The sequence below is a fragment of the Dama dama genome, chromosome 24 (assembly GCF_033118175.1).
Source record: "Dama dama isolate Ldn47 chromosome 24, ASM3311817v1, whole genome shotgun sequence".
NCBI lineage: Eukaryota > Metazoa > Chordata > Mammalia > Artiodactyla > Cervidae > Dama > Dama dama.
This window is the reverse complement of record NC_083704.1, coordinates 18834643-18861838: the sequence shown is the minus strand read 5'-3', so window position 1 is coordinate 18861838 and position 27196 is coordinate 18834643. Positions and strand designations below refer to the sequence as shown.

The window sequence follows — 27196 nt, the reverse complement described above, 5'->3', positions numbered from 1 at the left end:
CCTCCTGTGTTTCCCCAGCAATTGTCTGAACTGCCTGATGTCATGGTATTTGCAGTCCTCCTCCTGTCCCTCCTAGATTCATGCTCTACTCATCCTACTATCCCAATGGTGTCTTCCAAAATCTCCTAAATCCCATGGCCCCCAAAGACAGGTGTGAATAATTGGCACAGGAGACCTACCTGTTTGTAGACTTTGTCTGTAGAAACTGATGTGGGTTTCTAGCCCCCACATTACTACATTACCCCTACCCTGGTTTGGCCTCAGGCCAAACAACAGGGAGGGACCATAGCCTCACCCATCAACAAAAAATTGGATTAAAGATTTACTGAGGATGGCCCTGCCCATCAGAACAAGACCCAGATTCCCACACAGCCAGTTTCTCCCATCAGGAAGCTCCCACAAGCCTCTTACACTTCTCCATCAGAGGGCAGAAAGAATGGAAACCACAATTATAGAAAACTAACCAGACTTATCACATGAATCACAGCCATGTCTAACTCGATGAAACTATGAGCCATGCTGTGTAGGGCCACCAGGACATCATGGTGGAGAGTTCTGACCAAACGTGGTCCACTAGAGAAAGAAATGGCAAACCACTTCATATGCTTGCCTTGAGAACCCCATGAACAGTATGAAAAGGCAAAAAGATAGGACACTGAAAGATGAACTCCCCAGGTCAGTAGGTGCCCAATATTCTACTGGAGAACAGTGGAGAAATAACTTCAAAAAGAATAGAGAGATGGAGTCAAAGCAGAACAACTCCCAGTTGTGGATGTGACTGCTGAGGGAAGTAAAGTCTGATGCTGTAAAGAACAATATTGCACAGGAACCTGGAATGTTAGGTCCATGAAAGAAAAAGTGAAAGTGAAGTCGCTCAGTCATGTCTGTCTCTTTGCAACCCCACGGACTGTAGCCTACCAGGCTTCTCTGTCCATGGAATTTTCCAGGCAAGAGTACTGGAGTGTGTTGCCATTTCCTTCTCCAGGGGATCTTCCTGACCCAGGGATTGAACCCAGGTCTCCCGCATTGCAGTCAGACGTTTTACCGTCTGATTACTGATGATTACCATGAATCAAGGTAAACTGGAAGTGATCAAACAGGAGGTGGCAAGAATGGACATCAACATTTTAGGAATCAGTGAACTAAAATGGACCAGAATGGGTGAATTTAACTCAGATGACCATTATACCTACTACTGTGGGCAAGAATCCCTTAGAAGAAATGGAGTAGCCCTCATAGTCAACAAAAAAAGTCTGAAATGCAGTACTTGGATGTATCTCAGAAATGACAGAATGATCTCTGTTAATTTCCAAGGCAAACCATTCAATTTCACAGTAATCCAAGTCTGTGCCCCAACAACTAATGCCAAAGAAGCTGATTTTGAACAGTTCTATGATGACCTACAAGACCTTCTAGAACTAATACCAAAAAAAAAAAAAAAAACAAAAACACGTCCTTTTCATCATAGGGGACTGGAATACAAAAATAGGAAGTCAAGAGATACACGGAGTAGCAGGCAAGTTTGGCCTTGGAGTAAAATATGAAGCAGGGGAAAGGTTAACAATAGTTTTGCCAAGAGAACACACTGGTCATAGCAAACACCCTCTTCCAACAACACAAGAGAAGACTCTACACATGGACATCACCAGGTGGTCAATACCAAAATCAGATTGATTATATTCTTTGCAGCTGAAGATGGAGACGCTCTATACAGTCAGCAAAAACAAGACCAGGAGCTGACTGTGGCTCAGATCATGCACTCCTTATTGCAAAATTCAGACTTAAATTGAAGAAAGTAGGGAAAACAAACCACTAGACCATTCAGGTATGACTTAAATCAAATCCCATGTAATTATACAGTGGAAGTGACAAATAGATCCAAGGAGTTAGATCTGATAGAGTGCCTGAATAACTATAGAAGGAGGTTCATGACACTGTATACAAGGTGGCGATCAAAACCACGCCCAAGAAAAAGAAATCAAAAAGGGAAAATGGTTGCCTGAGGAGGCCTTACAAATAGTTGAGAAAAGAAGAGACGCGAAAGGTAAAGGAGAAAAGGAAATATATACCCATGTGAATGCAGAGTTCCAAAGAATAGCAAGGAGAGATAAGAAAGCCTTCTTCAGGGATCAGTGCAAAGAAATAGAGGAAAACGATAGACTGGGAAAGACTAGAGATCTCTTCAAGAAAATTACAGATACCAAGGGAACATTTCATGCAAAGATGGACACAACAAAGGACAGAAACAGTATGGACATAACAGAAGCAGAAGAGATTGAGAAGAGGTGGTAAGAATTCACAAAACTGTACAAAAAAGGTCTTAATAACCCAGATAACCATGATGGTATGATCATTCACTTAGAGCCAGACATTCTGGAATGTGGTCAAGTGGGCCTTAGGAAGCATCACTATGAACAAGGCTAGTGGAGGTGTTGGAATTTCAGCTGAGCTATTTCAAATCCTAAAAGATGATGCTGTGAAAGTGCTGCACTCAATATGCCAATATGAATTTGGAAAATTCAGCAGTGGCCATAGGACTGGAAAAGGTCAGTTTTCATTCCAATCCTAAAGAAAGGCAATGCCAAAGAATGTTCAAACTACCACACAAGTGCACTCATCCCACACGCTACCAAAGTAATGCTCAAAATGCTCCAAGCTAGGCTTCAACAGCACGTGAACCAAGAACTTCCAGATGTTCAAGCTGGATTTAGAAAAGGCAGAAGAACTGGAGATCAAATTGCCAACATGTGTTGGACCATTGAAAAAGCCAGAGAATTCCAGAAAAACATCTACTTTATTGATTTTGCCAAAGCCTTTGACTGAGTGGATCACAACAAACTTTGGAAAATTTTTAAAGAGATGGGAATAGCAGACCACCTGACCTGCCTCCTGAGAAATCTGTATGCAGGTCAAGAAGCAACAGTTACAATTGGACGTGGAACAATGGTCTGGTTCAAAACTGGGAAAGGAGTACATCAGGCTGTATATTGTCACCCTGCTTATTTAACTTATATGCCGAGTACATCATGTGAAATGCTGGGATGGATGAAGCACAAGCTGGAATCAAGATTGCCGGGAGAAATGTCAATAACCTCAGATATGCGATGACACCACCCTTATGGCAGAAAGTGAAGAGGAGCTAAAGGGTCTCCTGATGATAGTGAAAGAAACTGAAAAAGCGGGCTTAAAACTCAACATTCAAAAAACAAAGATCATGGCATCTGGTCCCATGACTTCATAGCAAATAGATGGGGAAACAATGGAAACAGTGACAGGCTTTATTTTCTCGGACTCCAAAATCACTGCAGATGGTAACTGCAGCCATGAAATTATAAGATGCTTGCTCCTTGAAAGAAAAGCTATGAAAAACCTAGACAGCAATTAAAAAGCATAGACATTACTGTCCCGAAAGTAGTCCATGTTGTCAAAGCTGTGGTTTTTCCAGTAGTCATGTATGGATGTGAGAGTTGGACCATAAAGAAAGCTGAGCACTGAAGAACTGATGCTTCTGAATAGGGGTGTTGGAGAAGACTCTTGAGACTGCAAGGAGATCCAGTAAGTCAATCCTAAAGGAAATCAGTCCTGAATATTCATTGGAAGGACTGATGCTGAAGCTGAAACTCCAATACTTTGGCCACCTGATGTGAAGAAGTGACTCATTTGAAAAGACCCTGATGCTGGGAAAGATTGAAGGCAGGAGGAGAAGGAGATGACAGAGGATGAAATGGTTGGATGCCATCACCAACTCAATGGACATGAGTTTGAGCAGGCTCCAGGAGTTGGAGATGGACAAGGGAAGCCTGGTGTGCTGCAGTCCATGGGGTCCCGAAGAGTCAGACACAACTGACCAACTGAACTGTAGACAAAGGTATCTGCCACTGGGATAATCTCATCTCACTTTAAACCACATTTCCCCAAACACAACCCCACCTGGGTGGACACACATCCACACCTGCCATAACTGCTGGTCAAAGGGAAGCCAAGGCAGGCCTGAGTCTGGTACTGACTTCTCTGAGCGCTCATCTAAGAAAAGCTGTCAAGAGGCCAGATCGCCTCTGACCATGCCTTCTGAAGTATGGCCGGAGTTCCCTGGCTTCCTGCACCTGCATGGCTCTCAGACTTGAGAAAAGGAAGAGTCTCAGGTCTAAGTAAGGAGAAAAGAGCCCTGAGTGAAACCACCCCTCTCTTGCAGTCCATGTGAGCATTACTCCCCTTCACATCTCTCACCACCATCCCTGGATTCCCTTAACTCTTAGAACAGTGACTGCTCTACCACTCCATGGCAGCCTGGCCCTCACCCATGGAGTTTTAACTGCTCTGTCCACTTACTGGCAGGGCACAAGGCTTCTCAAAATTTACCACAACACCCCATTATCCAGAACTGAGTCTCAGCTAAAGGAGGGTCCTAGCCTCAGTGACTGCTTGGGTTGGAATAGAAAGTAATTTTTACTGAATGTGTCTGTAAGGCGAGTGCAAAGAAAAACACAGCAAATCGGGCAATCAGGCAAGAAAAGGGAAATTTATTAGAGGGAAACAAGAGGGTGACTGGCCCTTAAGGAGAACCAGCGTCCTCCCTTTCTTACAGGGTCTTTCTTACACCCCACCAATGAAAAATTCTCTGAAGTGACAGTTAATTTTTATCCTGTAGTTGAGTCCTGTGGTCACGTAGCAGGAGGTCTGGAATCTGGTGGTCGTGTAGCTTTGAGAAGGTAGGCGCCAGTGAGAAAACAGAATGTCGTTTGGGCAATTTGCTCAGTCTCAAGGATCACTGTGATTTTATTCTTTGTTTTCGAGCTCAACATAATGAGCCATCTTAACAATGAGATCCATGTAGGCCCTATCAGTGTCCAGTGACCATAACCATTGATAAAGATTCTGTCCTTGACCAAACTCTAGCCAGGCTCCTCTAAGCCCTTTCTCGGCTAGGCCTTTGAACCGTCACCTATAAATGTTAGGGAACCGCAAGTCCATGTGCCAAATGCATAGTGAAGCCAAACAATACCAAATCTCAAAGTCTGGAACAGAGAAAGGTTTATTGCACGGCCAAGCAAGGAGATGGGTGGCCCAGGCCTTAAAAACCCCAAGCCCCCCAAAAGCTCTCAGCAAAGCCCTTTTATAGGAAAGGTAAGGGAGGGGCATGGTTAGTTGCTGCAGACTTCTTGATGTCAAATTCTTTGTTCTAGAGGGCAGGTCATGATCAGGTGAAGATGTTCCTGTAAATCTCTACCAGACAAATGTTATTCGCGGGAAATACTCTCTCAGAGGCCTATTCCTTTCCGAGGCAAGGCACTGGAAGCTACTGTAAGGGAGAAATCATGCCGCTATTTGTTTTTCTTATCAGCAACCCAGCTTCCACATTGGAATGACTGTGAAAAGAGAAGGAAAAGCAGAAGAACTATAAGCAGAAATGAACAAGATGGAAAGCTATAACCAGAGAGTCAGCCTTGCCACTGCTGAGTTAATTACACACATACATCCCAAAGAAAAAGATCTAAGAGCAACAGAGCCTCCCTCAGTCCATGGCCAGAAGTACTGGTTTACCCCAAACATAGAGCACAGAAATCATTGGCAGCATATCCCCACTTCACATAAGTGAAAGTCACTCAGTCGTGTCCGACTCTTTGCAACCCCATGAACTATACAGTCCATGGAATTCTCCAGGCCAGAATACTGGAGTGGGTAGCCTTTCCCTTCTCCAGGGGATCTTCTCAACCCAGGGATCAAACCCAGGTCTCCTGCATTACGGACAGATTATTTACCAGCTAAGCTATAAGGGAAGCCACTTCACATAAGCCCACCAGCAAATCTACCCCAATCCTGGTCAGCCACAAGCCATCAAAAAGGAGAATCTGAATGCACAGACTGAGCTCACTGTGAGCCAGGAAATGTTAACAGAGGATGGTCAGTGCATCTGGTGGAAGACTATCAAAGATAAATTGCCCAAAGCTTCCCGCCAGTAGGGAAAAAAAATCTTGAAGTTATCTTTGTTGCTAGGAGACATGGAGCTATAGGAATGACAGGAAGATTGTAGGGAATTCCTGGTGGTCCAGTGGTTAGGACTCCATGCTTTCACAGGCCTGGGTTCAATCCCTGGTTGAAAAGTAAGATCCCACAAGTTGCATGGCACAACAAAAGAAGAAAACAACAGATGGCCATCAGAGAAGTCGGCCACAGGTATCTTTTGGGTACTTGCTCCCTTTCCACAGGGTGGGGCCCCAGCAGCCTCACTGCATTGTGTGAACCACCCTACCCTCAGAGGAGACTAGGCCAGAAGTCAGCACTTAAACTGGACAGTTCAGATTGTCTTTCCTTAGAATATGGAATCAAACCTATGAGATTATGACTGGGCTGGTCCCTAGAATGGAGTTATAAATGTGGGACCTGTAGCAAATTCTGCCCTGTGCCTGGGGATGAAGAAAACAGGAATTCAAAGAGGGGAGAAGAGATGGAAGGTGCAAAGCCTGCTTAGACTGAGCCTGAGTGCTGCATGAGGTTCTTACTGGGTTTCCAGACTCCAGACACCTCTGCTGGAATCTCACCCTTGGGTGCCAGGATACACACAGGAGTCATAATGAATTAAGTATATCTGAGTTAATTCAAGTGGGTCTCTGCTATTCTTAAACAGATCCTAAATAACATACTTAGCAAGTCATTGGTCAATGCAAATGTCTCAGAACTGAATGACTCAGGTAAAATGACACCCACATACCTTTCTGGAGGGAAGCAGGCAGTCCTCAAGCAAATCGGCGGGGGGTGGGGGAGGTCAACTGGTTATACTGTTATTTCACTTTCAGAAAGAAATACAAAGTTGTGAAAGAACACTATGTGTAAGTTTATTTTTACACATCTATCCTTCCTGTGAGCTACATTATGGCCCTTTTCAAAAAACTCCTGAACATCTAATGAAGTGCCAGACACCTGACGACCCTGAGCCCTGAGTTAGAAAGAATGGCCCATTACTCATCCTTCAGCACCTAGTAGGTGCTGAATAATAATAATAATGTTCAATTAACAACAGGCGAAAACCCTAAATGCCTATTGAATTAATGAATAAAGGAGGAAATAAATGGGAAAACAGAAGTTACCAAAAGTCAGAAAATCATAACTCTCTTGGCTGGGAGGACTCAAAAGCCACTTCCAGCCCAGAGCAGATCTGTTTACTTTTTCCTACATTTCTTGCTTTCCTCTCATGGTATAATCTGTTTAGAAGTTCCTCTTTTCTGCTGGCTAGTTAAGAGTCCTTAGTCCCACCCTTCCTTGTTATAATCCTCTCAGGTGCCTTGAGCCCCTTCTTGCTAAATGGTGTTTTGGGGAAATAAATAGGACAAAATTTATATACATATACATACATATATATGCATATTACATATAAATATATAATATTTCCAACACACACACACACATATGTATAGGTGTGCATGTGAAGAGGAAAAGTTAAAATTTTACATAACCTCCTGCTCCTTCGAGCCTCTGTAACTAAGCTTGCTCCTTGCAAAGTCTGGATCACGTAGGTCATGTAGTCTCAGAAAGTGGGGACTTACAATACTAGGAACTGGAGTTTAACTCTCACCCTTGTCCTGCTCTTTGCAAATGCCCAGCCCCTGCAAACCTGCTTGATCATGCCTGTCCATGTAAAGGTGAGGCATCCCCCTCCCCATCTTGACTGCTATTCCTGTGTGTGAAACCCCTTAGTTTAAACCAGCCTATTAACAGCTAGTGTTGCCCACTACAGTCTGTCTATAAAATCTCTGTAACCACTTTGTTCAGGGCTCAGAGCCTGGAGTGTTAACTCCTCTGGGCCCGCCGGCATAGTAAACCTGAGTTCTCCAACTCTCTTGAGCATGGTGCTTGGTTTCTCGAGTACTGGTTTCTGCAACACATGTGTCAGGAATAAGATAATGAAACCATAGTTACTGTCATTTCCCTACATTTTGACTTTTTCTTTACAATGATTCTGGATAAGGCATCTTTGCATATTGTGGAAGCTCTGACCACAGTTCGGTAAATTAAGTTTGATTTGTGCCTATTAGTCTCTTGTATTACATAAACCTTATCAAGAAATGAGAATAAAGAAAAATATCCTTAACACCCTACCAACCTTTTAAATTTTTCCTGTGCTGAGGGAACTTTTTGGGGTAATAGAAATTTTCTATGTCTCAATTATATAACTATATTCATTTGTCAAAACTTGCCAAACTGTTTATTTAAAAGTACGAATTAACTGTCTATAAAGTATATCTCAATAAGCCTAACCAAAATCCAAACCCTGTCTTTATGCCCAATGTACATATCATTTTCTTAGTATCTATCTCCATGTAATTATTTAAAAGTAACTTCTATATTGCTACACTGTCTGAAGCTGTGATTCTGAGAAAGGACAGGGCCTCTAACCACTGGATGAAAAGTGTGATCAAGCCAGTGAGATCATAACATCTGGTCAGATTAGCATTCTTTAAACTCTTGTGTTATCAAAATCATTAATTAGAAAATTAATTCAAAAGCACCCCACCCCCAGGACTTCCCTAGTGGTCCAGCGGTTAAGTCTCTGCACTACCAATGAAGGAGGCTCAGGTTCAATCACTGGTCAGAGAACTAAGATCCCATATGCTGCCCAGCTTGGCCAAAACATAAGATGACAATGACAATAATCAAATTAAATATAAAAAAGCACCATCCCTTACAAACGACTGATAGGGGACATGGAGCAGCTGTGAACACGTTGACGGCAGGCATGGTAACGGATCAGGAACAGGCTCTCTTCTAATTCAGGAGCTACAGCAAGTCACTGTTGGGCTTCTCTTCTTCCCTCCGGTGTTTCCCAGTGTGATGCCAACAAGATCACCCCATGTCTAATTTACAGACACACCCAGAGACCTGCCCTCAAAGGCACAAGCTCAAGTCACTTCTGTACCAACATACTTGAGTAGGCACTAAAGTTAAACAGTGACATGGATGGGAATAGCAAAGAAACCCAAACAGAAAAACCACATCTCCTTTCAATCATGTTCTTGTCACTGATTATTTTCCTGCTGTATAGCTTGGTTACACAAGATCCTGATAATGGTCACTATCGAGGTAATAGAAATCCAAGGCTAGATGCCCCACGGTGAACTTTGCTACTGGCCCCACCAAAGGGCCCTCCAGAAATTCTGAAAGTAATCATTGGATACTTTTCATGGTTACTTCCTCCCACAGACTTTGCATTTCCTCTACTTTTTGAATTACGATAGCCCTTCTTGTTGTAATGCCATCCTCCTAAAACCCAAAACATTCTACCAATTCTTCCAACTCTAGTATCCCTAGAAGGCAGGAGTGGACTGACGGTAGGCCAAAACTGGGCATGATAAAGAACAAATACTGGGACTTCCCTGGTGATCCAGTGGCTAAGACTCCGTGCTCCCAATGCAGGGGACCCAGGTTCAATCCTTGGTCAGGGAGCTAGATCTCACATGCTGCAACTGAGAGTTCACATGCTGCAACAAACACTCGAAGCAGCCAGAAAAAAAAATAAATAAATAAAAAAGGAACAAATACTACTGGGGTTCCCTAGTGGCCCAATGGTTAGGATTCTAGGCTTTCACTACCTTGGCCTGCGTTCAGTCCCTGGTCAGGGAACTGAGATCCAGTAAGCACCATGGTGCAGTCAAAAAAAGAAAAAGAAAAAGGAACAAACACTACCATTTCATACCAGGGGAAAGTGAAGGTGTTAATTGCTCAGTCGTGTCCAACTCTTTGTGTGACCCCAGGAATCTACACATGGACATCAGCAGATGGTCAATACCAAAATCAGATTATATTCTTTGTAGCCAAAGATGGAGAAGCTCTATACACTCAGCAAAAATAAGACCAGGAGCTAACTATGGCTCAGATCATGAACTCCATATTGCCAAATTCAGACTTAAAATTGAAGAAAGAGGGAAAACCACTAGACCATTCAGGTATGACCTAAACCACATACCTTATGATTATACAGAAGTGACAAACAGATTCAAGGGATTAGATCTGACAGAGTGCCTGAAGAACTATGGATGGAGGTTCATGACATTGTATAGGAGGCAGTGATCAAGACCATCCCCGAGAAAAAGAAATGCAAAATGGCAAAATGGTTGTCAGAGGAGGCCTTACAAAGAGCTGAGAAAAGAAGAGATGTCAAAGGCAAAGGAGAAAAGGAAAGATGTGCCCATTTGAATGCAGAGTTCCAAAGAATAGCAAGGAGAGATAAGAAAGCCTTCTTCAGGGATCAGTGCAAAGAAATAGAGGAAAACAATAGAATGGGAAAGACTAGAGATCTCTTCCAAGAAAATTACAGATACCAAGGGAACATTTCATGCAAAGATGGGCACAATAAAGGACAGAAATGGTATGACCCTAACAGAAGCAGAAGATATTAAGAAGAGGTGGCAAGAATACACAGAAGAACTATACAAAAAAAATCTTCATGACCCAGACAATCACGATGGTGTGATCACTCACCTAGAGCCAGACATCCTGGAATGCGAAGACAAGTGGGCCTTAGGAATCATCATTATGAATAAAGTTAATGGAGGTGATGGAATTCCAGTTGAGCTATTTCAAATCCTAAAAGATGATGCTGTGAAAGTGCTGCACTCAATATGCCAGCAAATTTGGAAAACTCAGCAGTGGCCACAGAGCTGGAAAAGGTCAGTTTTCATTCCAACCCCAAAGAAAGGCAATGCTAAAGAATGTTCAAACTACTACACCATTGCACTCATCTCAAACTCTAGCAGAGTAATGCTCAAAATTCTCCAAGCCAGGCTTCAACAGTACATGAACCATGAAATTCCAGATATTCAAGCTGGATTTAGGAAAGGTAGAGGAACCAGAGATCAAATTGCCAACATCTGCTGGATCATTGAAAAAGTGAAAGAGTTCCAGAAAAACATCTACTTCTGTCTTATTGACTATGCTAAAGCCTTTGATTATGTGGAACACAACTGCGGAAAATATTTAAAGAGATGGGAATACCAGACTGCCTGAACTTCCTCCTGAGAAATCTATGCAGGTAAAGAAGTAACAGAACTGGACATGGAACAACAGACTGGTTCCAAATCGGGAAAGGAGTATGTCAAGGCTGTATATTGTCACCCTGCTTATTTAACTTATACGCAGAGTACATAATGAGGAATGTTGGACTGGATGAAGCATAAGCTGGAATCAAGATTGCCAGGAGAAATATCAATAACCTCAGATACAAAGATGATACCACACTTATGGCAGAAAGCAAAGAACTAAACAGCCTCTTGATGAAAGTGAAAGAGGAGAGTGAAAAAGTTGAACTAAAACTCAACATTCAGAAAACTAAGATCATGGCATCTGGTCCCATCACTTCATGGAAAATAGATGGGGAAAGAATGGAAACAGTGAGAGACTTTATTTTTTTGGGCTCCAAAATCACTGCAGATGGTGACTGCAGCCATGAAATTAAAAGACACTTGCTCCTTGGAAGAAAAGCTATGACAAACCTAGAGAGCGTATTAAAAAGCAAAAACATTACTTTGCCAACAAACGTCTATCTAGTCAAAGCTATGATTTTTTTCAGTAGTCATGTATGGATGTGAAAGTTGGACCATAAAGAAAGCTGAGCACATAAGAATTGATGCTTTGGAACTGTGGTGTTGGAGAAGACTCTTGAGAGTCCCTTGGGCAGCAAGGAGATCCAACCAGTCCATCCTAAAGGAAATCAGTCCTGAATATTCATTGGAAAGGCTGATGCTGAAGCTGAAACTCCAATACTTTGGCCACCTGATGTGAAGAACTGACTCATTGGAAAAGACCCTGATGCTGGGAAAGACTGAAGGCAGGAGGAGAAAGGGATGAAAGAGGATGAAATGGTTAGATGGCATCACTGACTCAATGGACATGGGTTTGAGTAAACTCTGGGAGTTGGTGATGGACAGGGAAGCCTGGTGTGCTGCAGTCCATAGGGTCGCAAATAGTTGGGACACGACTGCACAACTGAACTGAACTGCTGGACTGTAGGCCACTAGACTCTGCTGTCCGTGTAATTCTCCAGGCAAGAATACTAGAGTGGGTAGCCATTCCCTTCTCCAGGGAATGTTCCCAACCCAGGGATCGAACTGAGGTGTCCTGCACTGCAGGCAGATTCTTTACCGTCTGAGCCACCAGGGATGCCCTACCAGGGGACAGAAGAGGGTAATCAAACTTGGTCCTTAAGTATGAGAACTTAAATGGAGCTGGGAAAACAATAATGACTTACTTATAGGAGACCAGAAGAGTATCATCAAAGACATGAGCAGAAGCCCAGAGGAAAGTCTGCCACACTAGGGATGACGGAGTTGGAAACGTGCAGGAGCTCACAGGGAATGAGGTAAAGGGTTCAGGCTATGAGTAGACGACTTCCAAGGAGAAGCATGATTCTGAAAGAAATGCACAACTTGGACAGGTGAAGACTTGGCCATTTCCGATGAGGGGAACAACAGGAAGGGAGGCACAGCAGGAGGAAGCAGCAGTGCCCGTGAACAAGACAGGGGAGCCCCTGGCGTGGCTGGGGCAGGTCACGCATGTTGGGGAGACAGAGAGGACAGGACTGAAGTGGGGCAGCAGGGCTTCACCGGGGATGGCCTTGTAACTTGGTCGGGTTTCTTCCTGGTGTGCACTTTCTGATGGTGAATGAAACTCGCGCTCCATTTGAAGGATTTCCCACACACTTTACACTCATAAGGTTTCTCCTCAGTGTGAACTCTCTGGTGCTGAACCAGGGTGAATTTCTGGTTGAATGCCTTCCCACACTCCTGGCATTCATAAGGTTTCTCCCCAGTGTGGATTCTCTGATGTACTATAAAGCGTGAGCTACAAATGAAAGTTTTCCAACATTCGTTACATTTATAGAGCTTTTCCCCAGTGTGGAACCTCTGGTGCTGGAGAAACAGCGAACTCCGGCGGAAAGCCTTGCTGCACTCTTTACATTTGTAAGGTTTCTCCCCGGTGTGGATCCTCTGATGCTGAATCAGAACTGAATTTGATCTGAAGCTTTTCCCACACTCCTTACATCCATACGGCTTCTCCCCAGTGTGAATTCGCTCATGGATGACGCGGTCATAGTTACACCGGAAGGCCTTCCCACATTCCTTACACTTAAAGGGTTTCTCCCCAGTGTGGATTCGCTGATGCCGGATAAGTTTCGAGTTGTAGTCGAAGGTTTTCCCACAGTCCTTACATTTGTAGGGCTTCTCTCCCCTGTGGAGTTTCTGATGCTGAAGGAGGTGTGAGTTTTGACTGAAGGCTTTCCCACATTCCTGGCAAGGGTACGGTTTCTCCCCAGTATGGATCTTCTGGTGCCGTGACAGTTTTGAGTTACATCTAAAGGCTTTGCCACATTCTTTGCATTTGTAGGGCTTTTCGTCCCTGTGAATTTTCTGATGCTGGTGAAGGTCTGAATGTTGGTTGAAATATCTGCCGCACTCACCACAATTATAAAATACCTGTTCTCTAGGGAGGCCCTGCTTAGTAATGAGATGCATGCAGACACCACAGCCTCCTTGCAATTGTCTGGCTGTCTCTTCTCTTCCAGCAGTGGAGGATGGACGATCCTGGACTGGCAAACCTGTGAAACTGCCGTTCTTTGAGTATTTTTTCTTCCCTGGGTCATAGAGCTGCAGCTTCTCTAAGCTGTTCTCAAAGTGAGGGTGCCTGGGAACATCCACCAGCGGCACCTCCGTTATCAACTTGTGAGACTCTGGTCCCTTCGAAATGCTCAGCTCTGTAGTCTGCCCTCTGTTCTCAGTCTTGACTTTACCACCTAGCATGATGAAAACATAACATGATATCACTGAATCACTCTGCTGTACATCTGAAACACAACACTGTTAATTAACCATATTCTAATATGAAATAAAAGTTTAAAATAAGTAATAAAGACACACAAACACTGAAAGTGAAGGGATGGGAAAAGATATTCCATGGAAATGGAAATAAAAAGAAAGCTCGAGTAGCAATACTCAAACCAGACACAATACAGTTTAAAACAAAGACTGTAACAAAAAAAAAATGGGTATTATATATTGATAAAGGTATCCAAAAGAAATAAAAGAAAACATAACAGTCACCTAGTTATGCTGAAAGGAGAAAGGGATTAAGCAGTACTATTAATGCCGTGACCAGGACATGTGTACTTTTTGGAGAGAGACATAGCCTCCTGATGATACCCTGAAGAAAAAGTAAAAATACTGGAGGTAGAGAAAGCAAGCAATGCCATTAGGACAACAAAATCAGTAGAGACAGCAAAAATTATTAATGGAGACAAATGAAAGAAGAAAAAACAGGAATAGGGTGGAGAAAATGCTGAATGGGAAACAATTAAGAAAAGCAGAGGGAGGGAATTCCCAGGCAATCCAATGGTTAGGACTTAGCATTTTCATTTCTGTGTCCCTGGGTTCAATCCGTGGTTGAGAACTAAGATCCCACAAATCCAAGGTGTGGCAAAAATTAAAAAAAAAAAAAGAAAGCAGATGGAGCTGAGGTTGAAGAAGATCTTTAAACTGGGGCAAAAACAGCTGAGTAAGCAGCTCTCACACCACACAGGATCCAGAGGGCTGGAAGATGCTGTCTGTAACAGCAGATGTCAAGGTCCCCATCAAGGCAAGAAACTGTCCGAATGCTTTAGAATATTCTGTAATGTTTAAAGAGATGTTTTATATTGCAAGCCTGACTGGGGAAAGGACAGTTTGTAACACTGCGGGTTGTGAGGGGTTCATAAAAGGACCGTAATTCCAAAACTCGTGTGCTGTCCCGTGGGAGAGAGACTTAGCTGTGGAAGGAAAAAAGACATGGCTGGTTCAGACCCTTCTAAGACTGGAGATGGCCACTGGTGGGGAGGGGGGACCCACACTCTTACTGATGGTACTACAACAGAGAAGCCATATTTGCCTTTCCAGACACCAAAGATTTGACAAGTGAAACTTCTAGCTTAGTGCTTCTCAAGTTATTTTGACCAGGACTCACCATTTAGATCCCATGGAAACAAGAGTTTTAAAGAATACTACCCTTAGTAAGAATGATGAATATATGATGGATTTTATACTAGTTTGGTCTATTTTATTTAAGTCAAGCCCAATCTAGTCTAATTTTTAAATGGTGAGCACAACTCACTAATGAGTTGCAACCCAGAATTTTAAAGCCACAGTTCAAGATTCTCAGGAAGAGAGGTCTTCAAAGTGTGGTCCCAGGATCATCATGGTCTGGGAACTTGTTAGAAATGCAGATTCTCAGGCCCCACCCCAGTCTACCAAATTAGAATTTCTGGAGGTGGCGTCCAGCACCACAAGTGATTTAACAAGCGATGCACACTTGGGTTTGACAGCCACTGATCTGGAAACTAAAAGAAGCAGCTGGAGGCTGTGTTTAAAATTGTTTTAGGTTGCATTGCCTGATTAGGTGGACATTAACCACATGTGGTTATTTAATTAAAATGGAACAAAGTTAAAAATTCAGTTCCTCAGTTGTATCACTAACATTTCAAGTGCTCATGTGGCTAATGCCTCCCATATTGGACAGTGCAGATACATAACATTTTCATCACTGTAGAAAAGTCCTACTGGCCAAAGCTATTGAGAGGCTAAATGGACAGTGTGCAGCTGTGGCAAAGGGATTCACTGACAAGTGCAGGCGGGCCCCTGGGAAAGCTTTTTCCATCAAGGTGGGCTCAAGTGCTGGAGTCAATCTAAAGGGGCTGAATGCAGACAGAGTCGGGGTGAGTAAGATAGGGGCATTTGGTTTACAGAGGTTCTGAATAGCATTAGGGGTTGAGGGAGTATAAGAACAGGGCGATTGAATGAGAAAGACTATCCACCAAATCTGTGGATGGTTCTTCACATTTAACTTCAATTCATTATCTTTCAAGGAAGGGGAATTCCCTGGCAGCCCAGTGGTTAGGACTCCATGCTTCCACTGCAGCAGGGCAGGGGTTTTTCTATTCCCTGGTTGAGGAACTAAGATCCCTCAGGCAAAAGACAAAAAAGGAAACCACTCATTCCCAATAAATAAACGTGCTTTCCACAAATCAATTGATATGAAACTTCATATGAATAGAATGAAAGAAAAGAATCATATTGAGAGGGTAACAGGCAGGAAGGCCAGGGGTCTCCAAATGGAGGAAAGAGGCTGTAAGTGCCAGACATTTTTATCTCTCTTAAGCGGCAGGAAGAAACAAACCAGCGATCTGTTTTTCCTTCTCTATACAAATTTATTTATTTATTTATTTTTTGGGGGGGGGCTAAGGGGAAATTTACAAATTTAAAAGGAGGTTTCTGTGTTGCCATGACACCTGGTCTCACCTAAAGCTAACTACTCTCAAACCTTGAGTTAACCAATACATTCCTTTTTCGTATGGAAATATTGTCTTAAGCTATGTTAATGAACCCCAGACTCTATCTTCAAGTTGGTTCCGCCAAATGGCCTAACTTACTTACTCAGGTATTGTTCCCGTAATCTATGTAAATGGAACTATTTGTTGGTATTCTGCCCTTCTACAAGATTCAAGTCAATTTTATGGCCTGGGATGAATTATCTGGTGCCATTCTAAATTTTTTGACATTCCTTTCATTTCATTAACAGACTGTGAGTGACTATATAACATACAGCTAAAGACTAGGAGGGGGGTACTCTTTTGCCCCCTTCTGATGCCTATGTCAGAAGCTTTCTCTATACTTTAATAAAACTTTATTACACAAAAGCTCTGAGCGATCCAGCCTCGTCTCTGGCCCCGGATTGAATTCGTCTCCTCCGGAGGCCAAGAATCCCGCGTCTTATCGTTCAGCAACAACCTTTTAATATGATCATCTCAACAGGTAAAGGCTTCCCTGAAAGGTCAGTTGGTAAAGAATGTGCCTGCAATGCAGGAGACCCCAGTTTGATTCCTGGGTAGGGAAGATCTGCTGGAGAAGAGATAGGCTACCTACACCAGTATTCTTACCCTGTGCGCTTCCCACGCCAGGAATTCCCTTGTGGAAGAATCCGCCTGCAATGCGGGAGACCTGGGTTCGATCCCTGGGTTGGGAAGATCCCCTGGAGAAGGGAAAGGCTACCCACTCCAGTATTCTGGCCTGGAGAATTCCATGGACTGTACAGTCCATGGGGTTGCAAAGAGTTGGACACAACTGAGCGACTTTCACTTTCAATAGGTAAAGAAAAGAATTTCACAAAACTCAACATTCATTCACCATAAAAACTTAACAAATTAGGTAGAGAAGGAACATGGGCTTCCCTTGTAGCTCAGTTGGTAAAGAATCTGCGTGCAATGCAGGAGTTCCTAGTTTGATTCCAAGGTTGAGAAGATCCCCTGGAGAAGGAAATGGCAACCCACTCCAGTATTCTTCCCTGGAGAATCCCATGGACAGAGGAGCCAGGCAGGCTACCGTCCATGGGGTCATAAGAGTTGGACATGACTTAGCAACTAAACCACCGCCACAGGGAAGGAACATATCTCAACATAAAAAAGGCCATAAATGAAATGCCCACAGCTAACATCATACTCAAGAGTGAAAGGTTGAAAGTTCCTCCTCTAAGATTAGATACAAGAGTGTCTACTCTCACCACTCCAATTTAACACAATGCTGAAAATCCTAGCTAAAGCAAACAGGCAAAAAAAAAAAAAAGAAAGAAAAAGTACCAGAATTAGGAAGGAAGAAATACAATTTGTTCTATTTGCAGATAATAAGATTTAAAATACAGAAAATTCTTAAGACTCAACAAAAAGAACTGTTAAATCTAAACAGTGAATTCAGTAAAGCTTCAGGATATACAATTAACATACAGAAATCTGAATACTAACAATGAGTTTTCTGAGAAATAAAGAAATTGATCCCATTCATAACACCATTTATAACAGCATCAAAAACACTAAAATACTTAGAAATAAATTTAACCGAGGGGTTGAAAGATCTCTACTCTGAAAACTACAAGACATGGATGAAAACAACCAAAGAAGACACAAATAAATGGAAAAATATTCCATGTTCGTGAACTGGGAGAATTAATACTGTTAAAATTCAATACTGAACTTCCCTGGTAGTCCAGTGGTTAAGAATCCACCTGCCAATGCCAGGAACATGGATTCAATCCCTGTTCCATGAAGATCCCACATGCCTCGGAGCAACTAAGCCTGTAGGCCACAACTAATGAGCCTGTGCTCTAGACCCCGTGCTCCGCAAGAGAAGCCACTGCAACAAAAAACCCTTGCACCACAAGAAAGAGTAGCCTCTGCCCGTCATAACAGAGAAAACCTGAAAACATCAAGGAAGACCCAGCACAGCTATAAATAAATAAATCTTAAAAAAAAAGTCAATACTGCCGAAGGTCATCTATAGAGTCAATACAACCTCTATCAAGATGCCAACGGCATTTTTTTAACAAAAGTAGAAAAACACTCCCCAAAATAAACAGGATTTCTTTCAAAAGCTACTTTCTAATTTAGTGTTTAGGAATTTATAAAAAGTCCATTCTCCTGCTACAGTTCTCTCTCACACACACACACAAACACATACAAAATGTCCTTACAGAAACAAGTTGTCTGTTTTGTGTATATTCTTACGTTAATCAACAGAAGTCTACCTTCATTACTAAAGGTTTGAAATCCTTTAGCTTTACAAAGAAGAATGATGGAAAATAAAAGGTCTGGACTAGTCTTTTCCAGTTTGGGGCTGAAGCTCTATGGAGGAGAGAATGGCAGGTTCTCCTGCTTACCTCTGCAGATGCCTCTCAGGTCCTCTTCCCCGACCAGTGTCCAGGGATCCAGGTGCCCTGGTTCTTCCCCTTGCTCCAGCCAGAAGATCAGATCTGGTTTGGGGAGTGGAAATGCTGCTGAAGGACACAGAAGAGGAATAGAAAGTTGAGGAGAGTCTCCTCAGACCCCTCTCAGTCTACCCCCAACTTTGCCAGGTGGAAAAAGCAGTGACGTCCCAGGAGACGAAGGGAGGCCAGGGTGGAGAGACTCTGGGGATGAAATGAGGGCCCAAACTGTTTTGCCAAGGAAGATTATTCTGGCTCTGAAAGCACAGGAAGTCCACACTGTCACTGGAAGAGTGTACAGAAGGCCTTAGGAGACTCTCACACAGAGAAGATGGGGCCACAGTCTCCTCCAGGGAACTGAAAGAGTGAAGGAATGAATATGGAACCTTCTCAGTGCTCTGACCCCAGGGCAAAGCCCCTCCCAGGAGAATTCCCAAAGGGAAAGAAGGAAGTCTTTTCTTTTTTTGGCCACGCTGCTCAACCTCTGGGATCTTAGTTCCCCAATCAAGGATTGAACCCACACCTTTGGCAGTGTTGGAGAAGGCAATGGCAACCCACTCCAGTACTCTTGCTTGGAAAATCCCATGGATGGAGGAGCCTGGTAGGCTGCAGTCCTAAGGGTCGCTGAGAGTTGGACACGACTGAGCGGCTTCCCTTTCCCTTTTCACTTTCATGCACTGGAGAAGGAAATGGCAGCCCACTTCAGTGTTCTTGCCTGGAGAATCCCAGGGACGTCAGAGCCTGGTGGGCTGCCGTCTATGGGGTCGCACAGAGTCAGACACGACTGAAGTGACTTAGCAGCAGCAGCAGCTTGGCAGTGTGGAGTCCTAACCACTGGACTGCCAGGGAATATCGGGGAAGTCTTATTTAAAACTGAAATGAACCCAGATCTTTCTCCAGTAGTTAGTTACTGCAACTGAGGATCGGGGAGCTCAGCTCATGGAGCATCAATTCTGGTGGTATTAAGAGATCCCAGATACATTACAGAGGAAGCCAGGAGCCCTCAAGGGCAGAAGCAGAGTTTTAGGAAGGAAGGAGGACTCACCCAAGGAGGTTATGTTTACATAATTCTCCAGCATCACCTCCCTGTACAGAGCCCTCTGCGCAGAGTCCAGGCTGGCCCATTGGTTCTGGGTGAAGTACACAGCCACGTCCTCAAAGGTCACTGGCTCCTGAAACAACAGGCTTCTTCTCAAGCCCTGGACGGGGGCAAAAGGAGGGGCCTGAACTTCCGGGAGGGCGTGTCCTGGAAAAAAGAGCCACGGAAGAAGAAGCAGAGGACTTATAGCCATCACTGTAAAGACCGGTTTAGAGAAGAACCACTGCTAGATGCAAAATCTAGGAGGAAATGTTGATAAGCAGGATATCTGCATGATTTTAAATGTTTCCCTCGCTCCGGCCCGGGGCCGCCCCGCCCCCGCCCCCGCCGGCCGGGGTGCTCTAGGTGCGGCGCGGAGACCCCCTGCACCCGTGCGAACACGGCGCTGCAAGCGGTGCGGAGCGTGCGGGCCACGGCAGCCAGCGCGCCATCTCGGCACCCAGCGCGCCCTGCTAGCCGCGGCCCTGGGGGCTGCGGGCGGGTGCCGTCCGGGCGCTGCGCACCGGCCCTGCTCTGCTGTCGGTGCGGAAATTCACAGAAAAACACGAATGGGTAACAACAGAAAACGGTGTTGGAGCAGTGGGAATCAGCAATTTTGCACAGGAAGCGTTGGGAGATGTTGTGTACTGTAGTCTGCCTGAAGTTGGGACAAAGTTGAACAAACAAGAGGAGTTTGGTGCTAAGCTGCTAGTGAACTCTATTCCCCTCTATCAGGAGAAGTAACTGAAATTAATAAAGCTCTAGCAGAAAATCCAGGACTTGTCAACAAGTCTTATGAAGATGGTTGGCTGATAAGATGACATTCAGTAACCCTTCAGAACTACATGAACTAATGAGTGAAGAAGCATATCAGAAATACATAAAATCTATTGAGGAATGAAACTGGAACCCATAAATAAACTACTTTGAAACAACTTAATCTAGCATTGTTGTCTTAAATTAGTGGTGGATAGATATTTAAAAAGCAACTTTTAGCAAAAGAAACTACTTGTAACAATGTTTCCTGAAGAAACTACCCCTTAACTTTCTAATGCCTTCAGATAAACACTGTGCATCTTTTCCACAGCATCCTGTGATTTTTAGGCTAGGCTCCAGTTATAACATTCAGAATTCCTGAAATTATCTCTGGTAAAACTAATTACAAAAATTATGTAGTTCAAGGATAACATGGTTATCTTATACCTTATATGACACTGTAACTTGCTTACAGCTCTCCTTGGATTTGGGTCAAAATAATCTTCCCACTAGAAATAACTGCCAGTGGAGAAAAGTTTGTTCGTTGTATAGTGTCCAGTGAAGAATATTACTGTCTTAATTTTGCAATATACTGTGTTTGCTGGTGCTATTTTTATACAGTGACGCAACAGCCTTGCAAGAGAATAAACAATTTAATAATAAAATACTCAACTTCTTAATCATGTAAAAAAAAAAATGTTTCCCAATAGATTTCTAATCAGTTGCAGGGGAAAAATAATAACTATACAGTGAAGAAATCAGATAACACTTTGACCAGGAAATCTAAAGTTGGCTAGTGTGACTGATGAACTGGATTTCTAATTTTAATTCATTTTAATTTAAATAGGCACCTGTAGCTAGTGGCTCCCTTACTGAACAGTGGATAACAGACACTTGGCTGACCCTGAATGTTAATATTCTGCCTCTACTTCCTTGAGAGTCAGCAGCCGAGAGCACAGTCCTGACCATCTTCCTTCACTTTAGGGCGTCTACCCTCCACACCTCTCTAATTACTTATGTATCCTTTGTTCTTTCTTCTCTGCAACATGCAGATTCTCAACATCCAGCTCTATCTCTCATCATTCTACTTCATTCCTTTGCTGACACTTCCTCCCTCTCCATTATTAAATTAACAGGGGACTTCCCTCGTGGTCCAGGGATTAAGAATCTGCCTGCTAATGCAGGGGACTGGGGTTCAAGCCCTGATCCAGAAAGATTTCACATGGCGGCGGGGGGCGGGGGGCACGTGAAGTTACTGACACCTAGTGGTTAGAGGCCATGGATGCAAGTTACTTAACATCCTAGAGTGCACAGAAGGGTCCCCCATAACAAAGGATTACCTGGCCCCAAACATCAACAGTGCTGAGGCTGACAAACCCATCTCTACAGTCACACTCCCGAGGTTCAGATTCCACTGCTATAGCCATTAGCTGTCTGAACTTAGAAGAGACACTTAACTTTTTGTGCCTCAATTTCTTCATCTAAAAAACTGATACTAGCAATATGAAGCTAATGAGGCTCTTGTAAGGATGGAATGAATTAGTATGTGTAAAGCAAACATCACCTGGCACATGATAATATATAAATCTCTGCACTTATTACAACAACAGATGAGATTGGGGGAACTTACTAGGTGATTCCAAATAACAAATGTTTCTCATAGAGATTGTAGCAAAGACTGACAGTTCTTAATATATCTATCCATCCATCTATCTCACTTCTAAGAGGTTTCTAAAAGAGAACAGCTGAGAGGTTTGCATTTTTAGCATCTCCTCTTCTAGCTAGAATGCACATGATAGCTGGAGATCAAGCAGCCGCCTTAGACTGTGAAGTACCCTAGGGCAGGAAGGCCAGTGCTAGGATGGTGGAGCAGAAAGATAGAAAGAACCTGGATGTGTGATAATAGTGCAGCCGTCACACTCGCCCTAGACTGCCTCTCCCAGACTTCTCTGGTGTAAGAGAGAAGCTTTTTTCCTGTTTAAGCCACGTTTAAGTCACTGTTACTTGGGTTGGTTTGTTTGGCCACACCACAGAGCATGGAGGATCGTATTTCCCTCCTCAGGGATTAAATGCACACCCACTGCAGTGGAAGCCCTGAGTCCTAACCATTGGACTGCCAGGGAATTCGTCAGTTGGGGGGTTTCTTAGTGGAACATAATCCCCCATGACTACCATACTTTAGGCAAAGCCCCTGGAGAGAAAAGACTGACTCCAAAGATGTTAAAATTTTTCCGAACATGGAACTGATGTTGGCTTAAGCGCTGAAACATAAGTGGATGATCCAAGGTCCAGAAAAATGAACCAAATACACACTGCTCTTAAGTTTCTGGGATGGAGCTTTCTCATTTTATGATACATCCATTACATGACACACCAGCTTTCTCACTGCATGGTCTAGGAATCTAGAGAGAAATTCACTGAAATCATCCTCTATCAGTAAGAAAACTCCAGAGGGAAAACTTCCTTCAATGCTACATGAATTTGTGCCAACAATGAATACAGCCTTTTAACACAGATTAAACTGAAGTTTTTGCAGTGGCCTTAGAGGCACTGGCTTCAGTTCCAAACTCAGCACTCCTCCAAGAATTCACCTCTCTCATCAATCCATACCCTCCAATGCTCCCAATTTGGGTTTCATTGCACCCTGACTCTGTGGTCTGCAGAGCAAACTCCTCCTGGAGGCATGCCTATTTAATCTCAGGAGGTGGCCTTCCTCTGTGTATTGCCACACAGACTCAGTTCAGTTCAGTTCAGTCGCTCAGTCGTGTCTGACTTTTTACGACCCCATGAATCGCAGCATGCCAGGCCTCCCTGTCCATCACAAACTCCCGGAATTTACTCAAACTCATGTCCATCGAGTCAGTGATGCCATCCAGCCATCTCATCCTCTGTCATCCCCTTCTCCTCCTGCCCCCAATGCCTCCCAGCATCAGGGTCTTTTCCAGTGAGTCAGCTCTTTGCATGAGGTGGCCAAAGTACTGGAGTTTCAGCTTCAGCATCAGTCATTCCAATGAACACCCAGGACTGATCTCCTTTAGGATGGACTGGTTGGATCTCCTTGCAGTCCAAGGGACTCTCAAGAGTCTTCTCCAACAACACAGTTCAAAAACATCAATTTTTCAGCACTCAGCTTTCTTCACCGTCCAACTCTCACATCCATACATGACCACTGGAAAAACCGTAGCCTTGACTAGATGAACCTTTGTTGGCAAAGTAATGTCTCTGCTTTTTAATATGCTATCTAAGTTGGTCATAAGTTTCCTTCCAAGGAGTAAGCGTCTTTTAATTTCATGGCTGCAGTCACCATCTGCAGTGATTTTGGAGCCCAGAAAAATAAAGTCTGACACTGTTTCCACTGTTTCCCCATCTCTTTCCCATGAAGTGATGGGACCAGATGCCATGATCTTAGTTTTCTGAATGTTGAGCTTTAAGCCAACATTTTCACTCTCCTCTTTCACTTCCATCAAGAGGCTTTTTAGTTCCTTTTCACTTTCTGCCATAAGGGTGGTGTCATCTGCATATCTGAGGTTATTGGTATTTTTCCCGGCAATCTTGATTCCAGCTAGTGCTTCTTCCAGCCCAGCGTTTCTCATGATGTACTCTGCATATAAGTTAAATAAGCAGGGTGACAATATACAGGCTTGACATACTCCTTTTCCTATTTGGAACCAGTCTGTTGTTCCATGTCCAGTTCTAACTGTTGCTTCCTGACCTGCATATAGGTTTCTCAAGAGGCAGGTCAGGTGGTCTGTTATTCCCATCTCTTTCAGAATTTTCCACAGTTTATTGTGATCTACACAGTCCAAGGCTTTGGCATAGTCAATAGAGCAGAAATAGATGTTATTCTGGAACTCTCTTGCTTTTTTGATGATCCAGTGGATATTGGCAATTTGATCTCTGATTCCTCTGCCTTTTCTAAAACCAGCTTGAACATCTGGAAGTTCACGGTTCACGTATTGCTGAAGCCTGGCTTGGATAATTTTGAGCATTACTTTACTAGCGTGTGAGATGAGTGCAATTGTGCAGTAGTTTGAGCATTCTTTGGGACTGGAATGAAAATGGACCTTTTCCAGTCCCGTGGCCCCTGCTGAGTTTTCCAAATTTGCTGGCACACTGAGTGCAGCACCTTCACAGAATCATCTTTCAGGATTTGAAATAGCTCAACTGGAATTCCATCACCTCCACTAGCTTTGTAATGATGCTTTCTAAGGCCCACTTGACTTCGCGTTCCAGGATGTCTGGCTCTAGGTGAGTGATCACACCATCGTGATTATCTGGGTCGTGAAAATCTTTTTTGTATAGTTCTTCTATGTATTCTTGCCACCTCTTCTTAATATCTTCTGCTTCTGAGAGGTCCATACCATTTCTGTCCTTTATTGTGCCCATCTTTGCATGAAATGTTCCCTTGGTACCTGTAATTTTCTTGAAGAGATCTCTAGTCTTTCCCATTCTGTTGTTTTCCTCTATTTCTTTGCAATGATCGCTGAGGAAGGCTTTCTTATCTCTCCTTGCTATTCTTTGGAACTCTGCATTCAAATGGGAGTATCTTTCCCTTTCTCCTTTGCTTTTCGCTTCTCTTCTTTTCACAGCTCTTTGTAAGGCCTCCTCTGACAACCATTTTGCCTTTTTGCATTTCTTTTCCATGGGGATGGTCTTGATCCCTGTCTCCTGTACAATGTCACGAACCTCCACAGACTAGCGCTCCCCAAATTTTAACCTGCCCATTAATTCCCCAGATATTGTACAAATGTAGATTCTGATTCAGTAGATGAGGTTCTGCCTTTCTAATGAGCCCTCTGGTCAGGCCAAACCTGTTCATCTGTGCAGCGTCCTCACGGTCTGCCTGGATGTAGATTCTCACTTTCTAGAATTTCTAGGCTGGTGCTTCCCTCTTTGCACACCTGATCCTTCCAAATTTATTCTACTCTGCCTCATTAACTCCCCTAACACACTCCTCTGCCATACTCTTTGATGGCTGCAAAGCTAAGGACATGACTGGCCAAGGCACGTCCTGTAATGCCCTTTCATACCTGTTCTGAATGTGGAAAGCTGGGAAAAAGCTCACCTGAGACCATGTCTGGAGAATGGCTGATGACCCCTGGCTTCATGCACTGCCCTCTCTGTTTGGAAAAGCAAGAACCTGGAGAGCTAAGAGGAGAAAGAACCACAGTGAGACTGACCCTGTCTTGCTCCTCACACTCGCCACCTCTTCCTCCCTCAGTCTCCTCACCACCATCCTAGGAAAGATACTCTACAAATTTACCTGATGAGGACAGAAATTCCTAGAAAGAATCTCTGAAGCAAGAGTCAAGGACTGCAGAACATTTGACTTCTAAGAAAGTCCCTGGCCCGCTTTGAATGCATTACTATGTAGTCTGCGCCGAAGGCTTCTACTGACCACGGCTGGCAAAGATCCCAAACAAGCCTTTGCAGAGAAAGTAGGGTAATATAGGCCTCTGGACCTCTGCAAGGGCTGCAGAACAAAATGCAAGCGGAGTTCTGGCCCCGGGAGGAAAGGGTAAAACGTTTAACGTCCTTGTTGGGCTATGAAGACCGAAGTCCTCATCCGGATATGAACACTCCACTCTGGGAAACAGGCGACTCTAAACGTCACCAGCCCGCACCCTGAGTACCGCGAGTCGGAGGAAGGAGGTCGGGCCGGCTCTTCAGGGCAGAAAAGTCGATTGCTCCTCTCCAGCAGAGGGCTGTGCCCAGGCTCGCAGAGCTTCGGAGGCCTCTGCTCGGCGAGCTCCAGGATGAGGAGGGCGCATTCCCTGCGCCACGAGGGAATGGGATCGCGGAATTCCCGGCAGCTCGGTGAGCGCGAGTGCCAGCGGGCCCGCCAAAGTTAGCCAAGGCGGAAGCGGAAGCGCTCCCAACTGGCGCTCTCTGCGCCTCTCTAGGAAGCCCGGAGGCTGGTCTTTCTCTATGGTTCCCCCCAAGCCAGATACCCGATGACTGCTCGCGCATTAGCTCGTATCTGTGGCTGCTTACGCCAAGTTGACACTTCCTCAAGGACAGAGATTCCACATTATACTTGCGATGCTTTAAGTTCTGTCGCTAACACTTGCTGTGTGTGCTTAGTCGCTCAGTCCTGTCAGACTCTTTGTGACCCCACGGACTGTAGCCCGCCAGGCTCCTCTGTCCATGCGGATTCTCCAGGCAAGAATACTGGAGTGGGTTGCCATGCCTTGCTCCAGGGGATCTTCCTAACCCAAGGATCGAGCACACAATCTTCCACATTGCAGGCGGATTCTTACCGTCCGAGCCACCAGGGAAGCCCCACACTTGCCAGCAGCAATCTAACCTATCTAGCAATATAGCCCGTCTCCCTGGCTTACTGGCTGATGGCCTGGACTGTGACCTAAAATCATGAAGTCTGGGATCTGACTAGGTTTGAACTGTCTTCACTGTATGGCCTTGGGCAAATTACTAAACTCTTCCTCAGTTTCTCAATTGAGAATGGAAATAGTTTCAAACTCATAAATTCAATGGATTAACTGAGTCAATTCATAAACTGCAAATTATCAGGTACAGGGTGTAATACTGTGACTTAAAAATTACGTATTTGGTCTTCCCATCCAGTTCTTGACACAA

At 44.1% G+C, this 27196-nt stretch overlaps 2 protein-coding genes across 2 annotated transcripts in view; both read right to left on the bottom strand.

Moving 5' to 3' along the window:
• The window catches only part of LOC133045646 (zinc finger protein 621-like), a 41998-nt gene extending 23194 nt beyond the window's left edge, over window positions 1–18804 (bottom strand). The window contains exon 1 of the mRNA XM_061127848.1: window positions 18721–18804. The gene's annotated coding sequence lies outside the window, so the exon portion shown is untranslated. The remainder of the gene's footprint in view (window positions 1–18720) is intronic.
• Window positions 5015–26364, bottom strand: ZNF619 (zinc finger protein 619). Its single transcript, XM_061127840.1, has 5 exons — window positions 26233–26364; window positions 25665–25747; window positions 19811–20011; window positions 18721–18837; window positions 5015–13780 (listed from the first exon to the last, which is right to left on the bottom strand). The coding sequence occupies exons 2-5, from the start codon at window positions 25705–25707 to the stop codon at window positions 12537–12539; spliced, it is 1605 nt and encodes a 534-aa protein (XP_060983823.1). The 5' UTR covers window positions 25708–25747; window positions 26233–26364; the 3' UTR covers window positions 5015–12536.
• Between the last annotated feature and the right edge of the window lie 832 nt (window positions 26365–27196).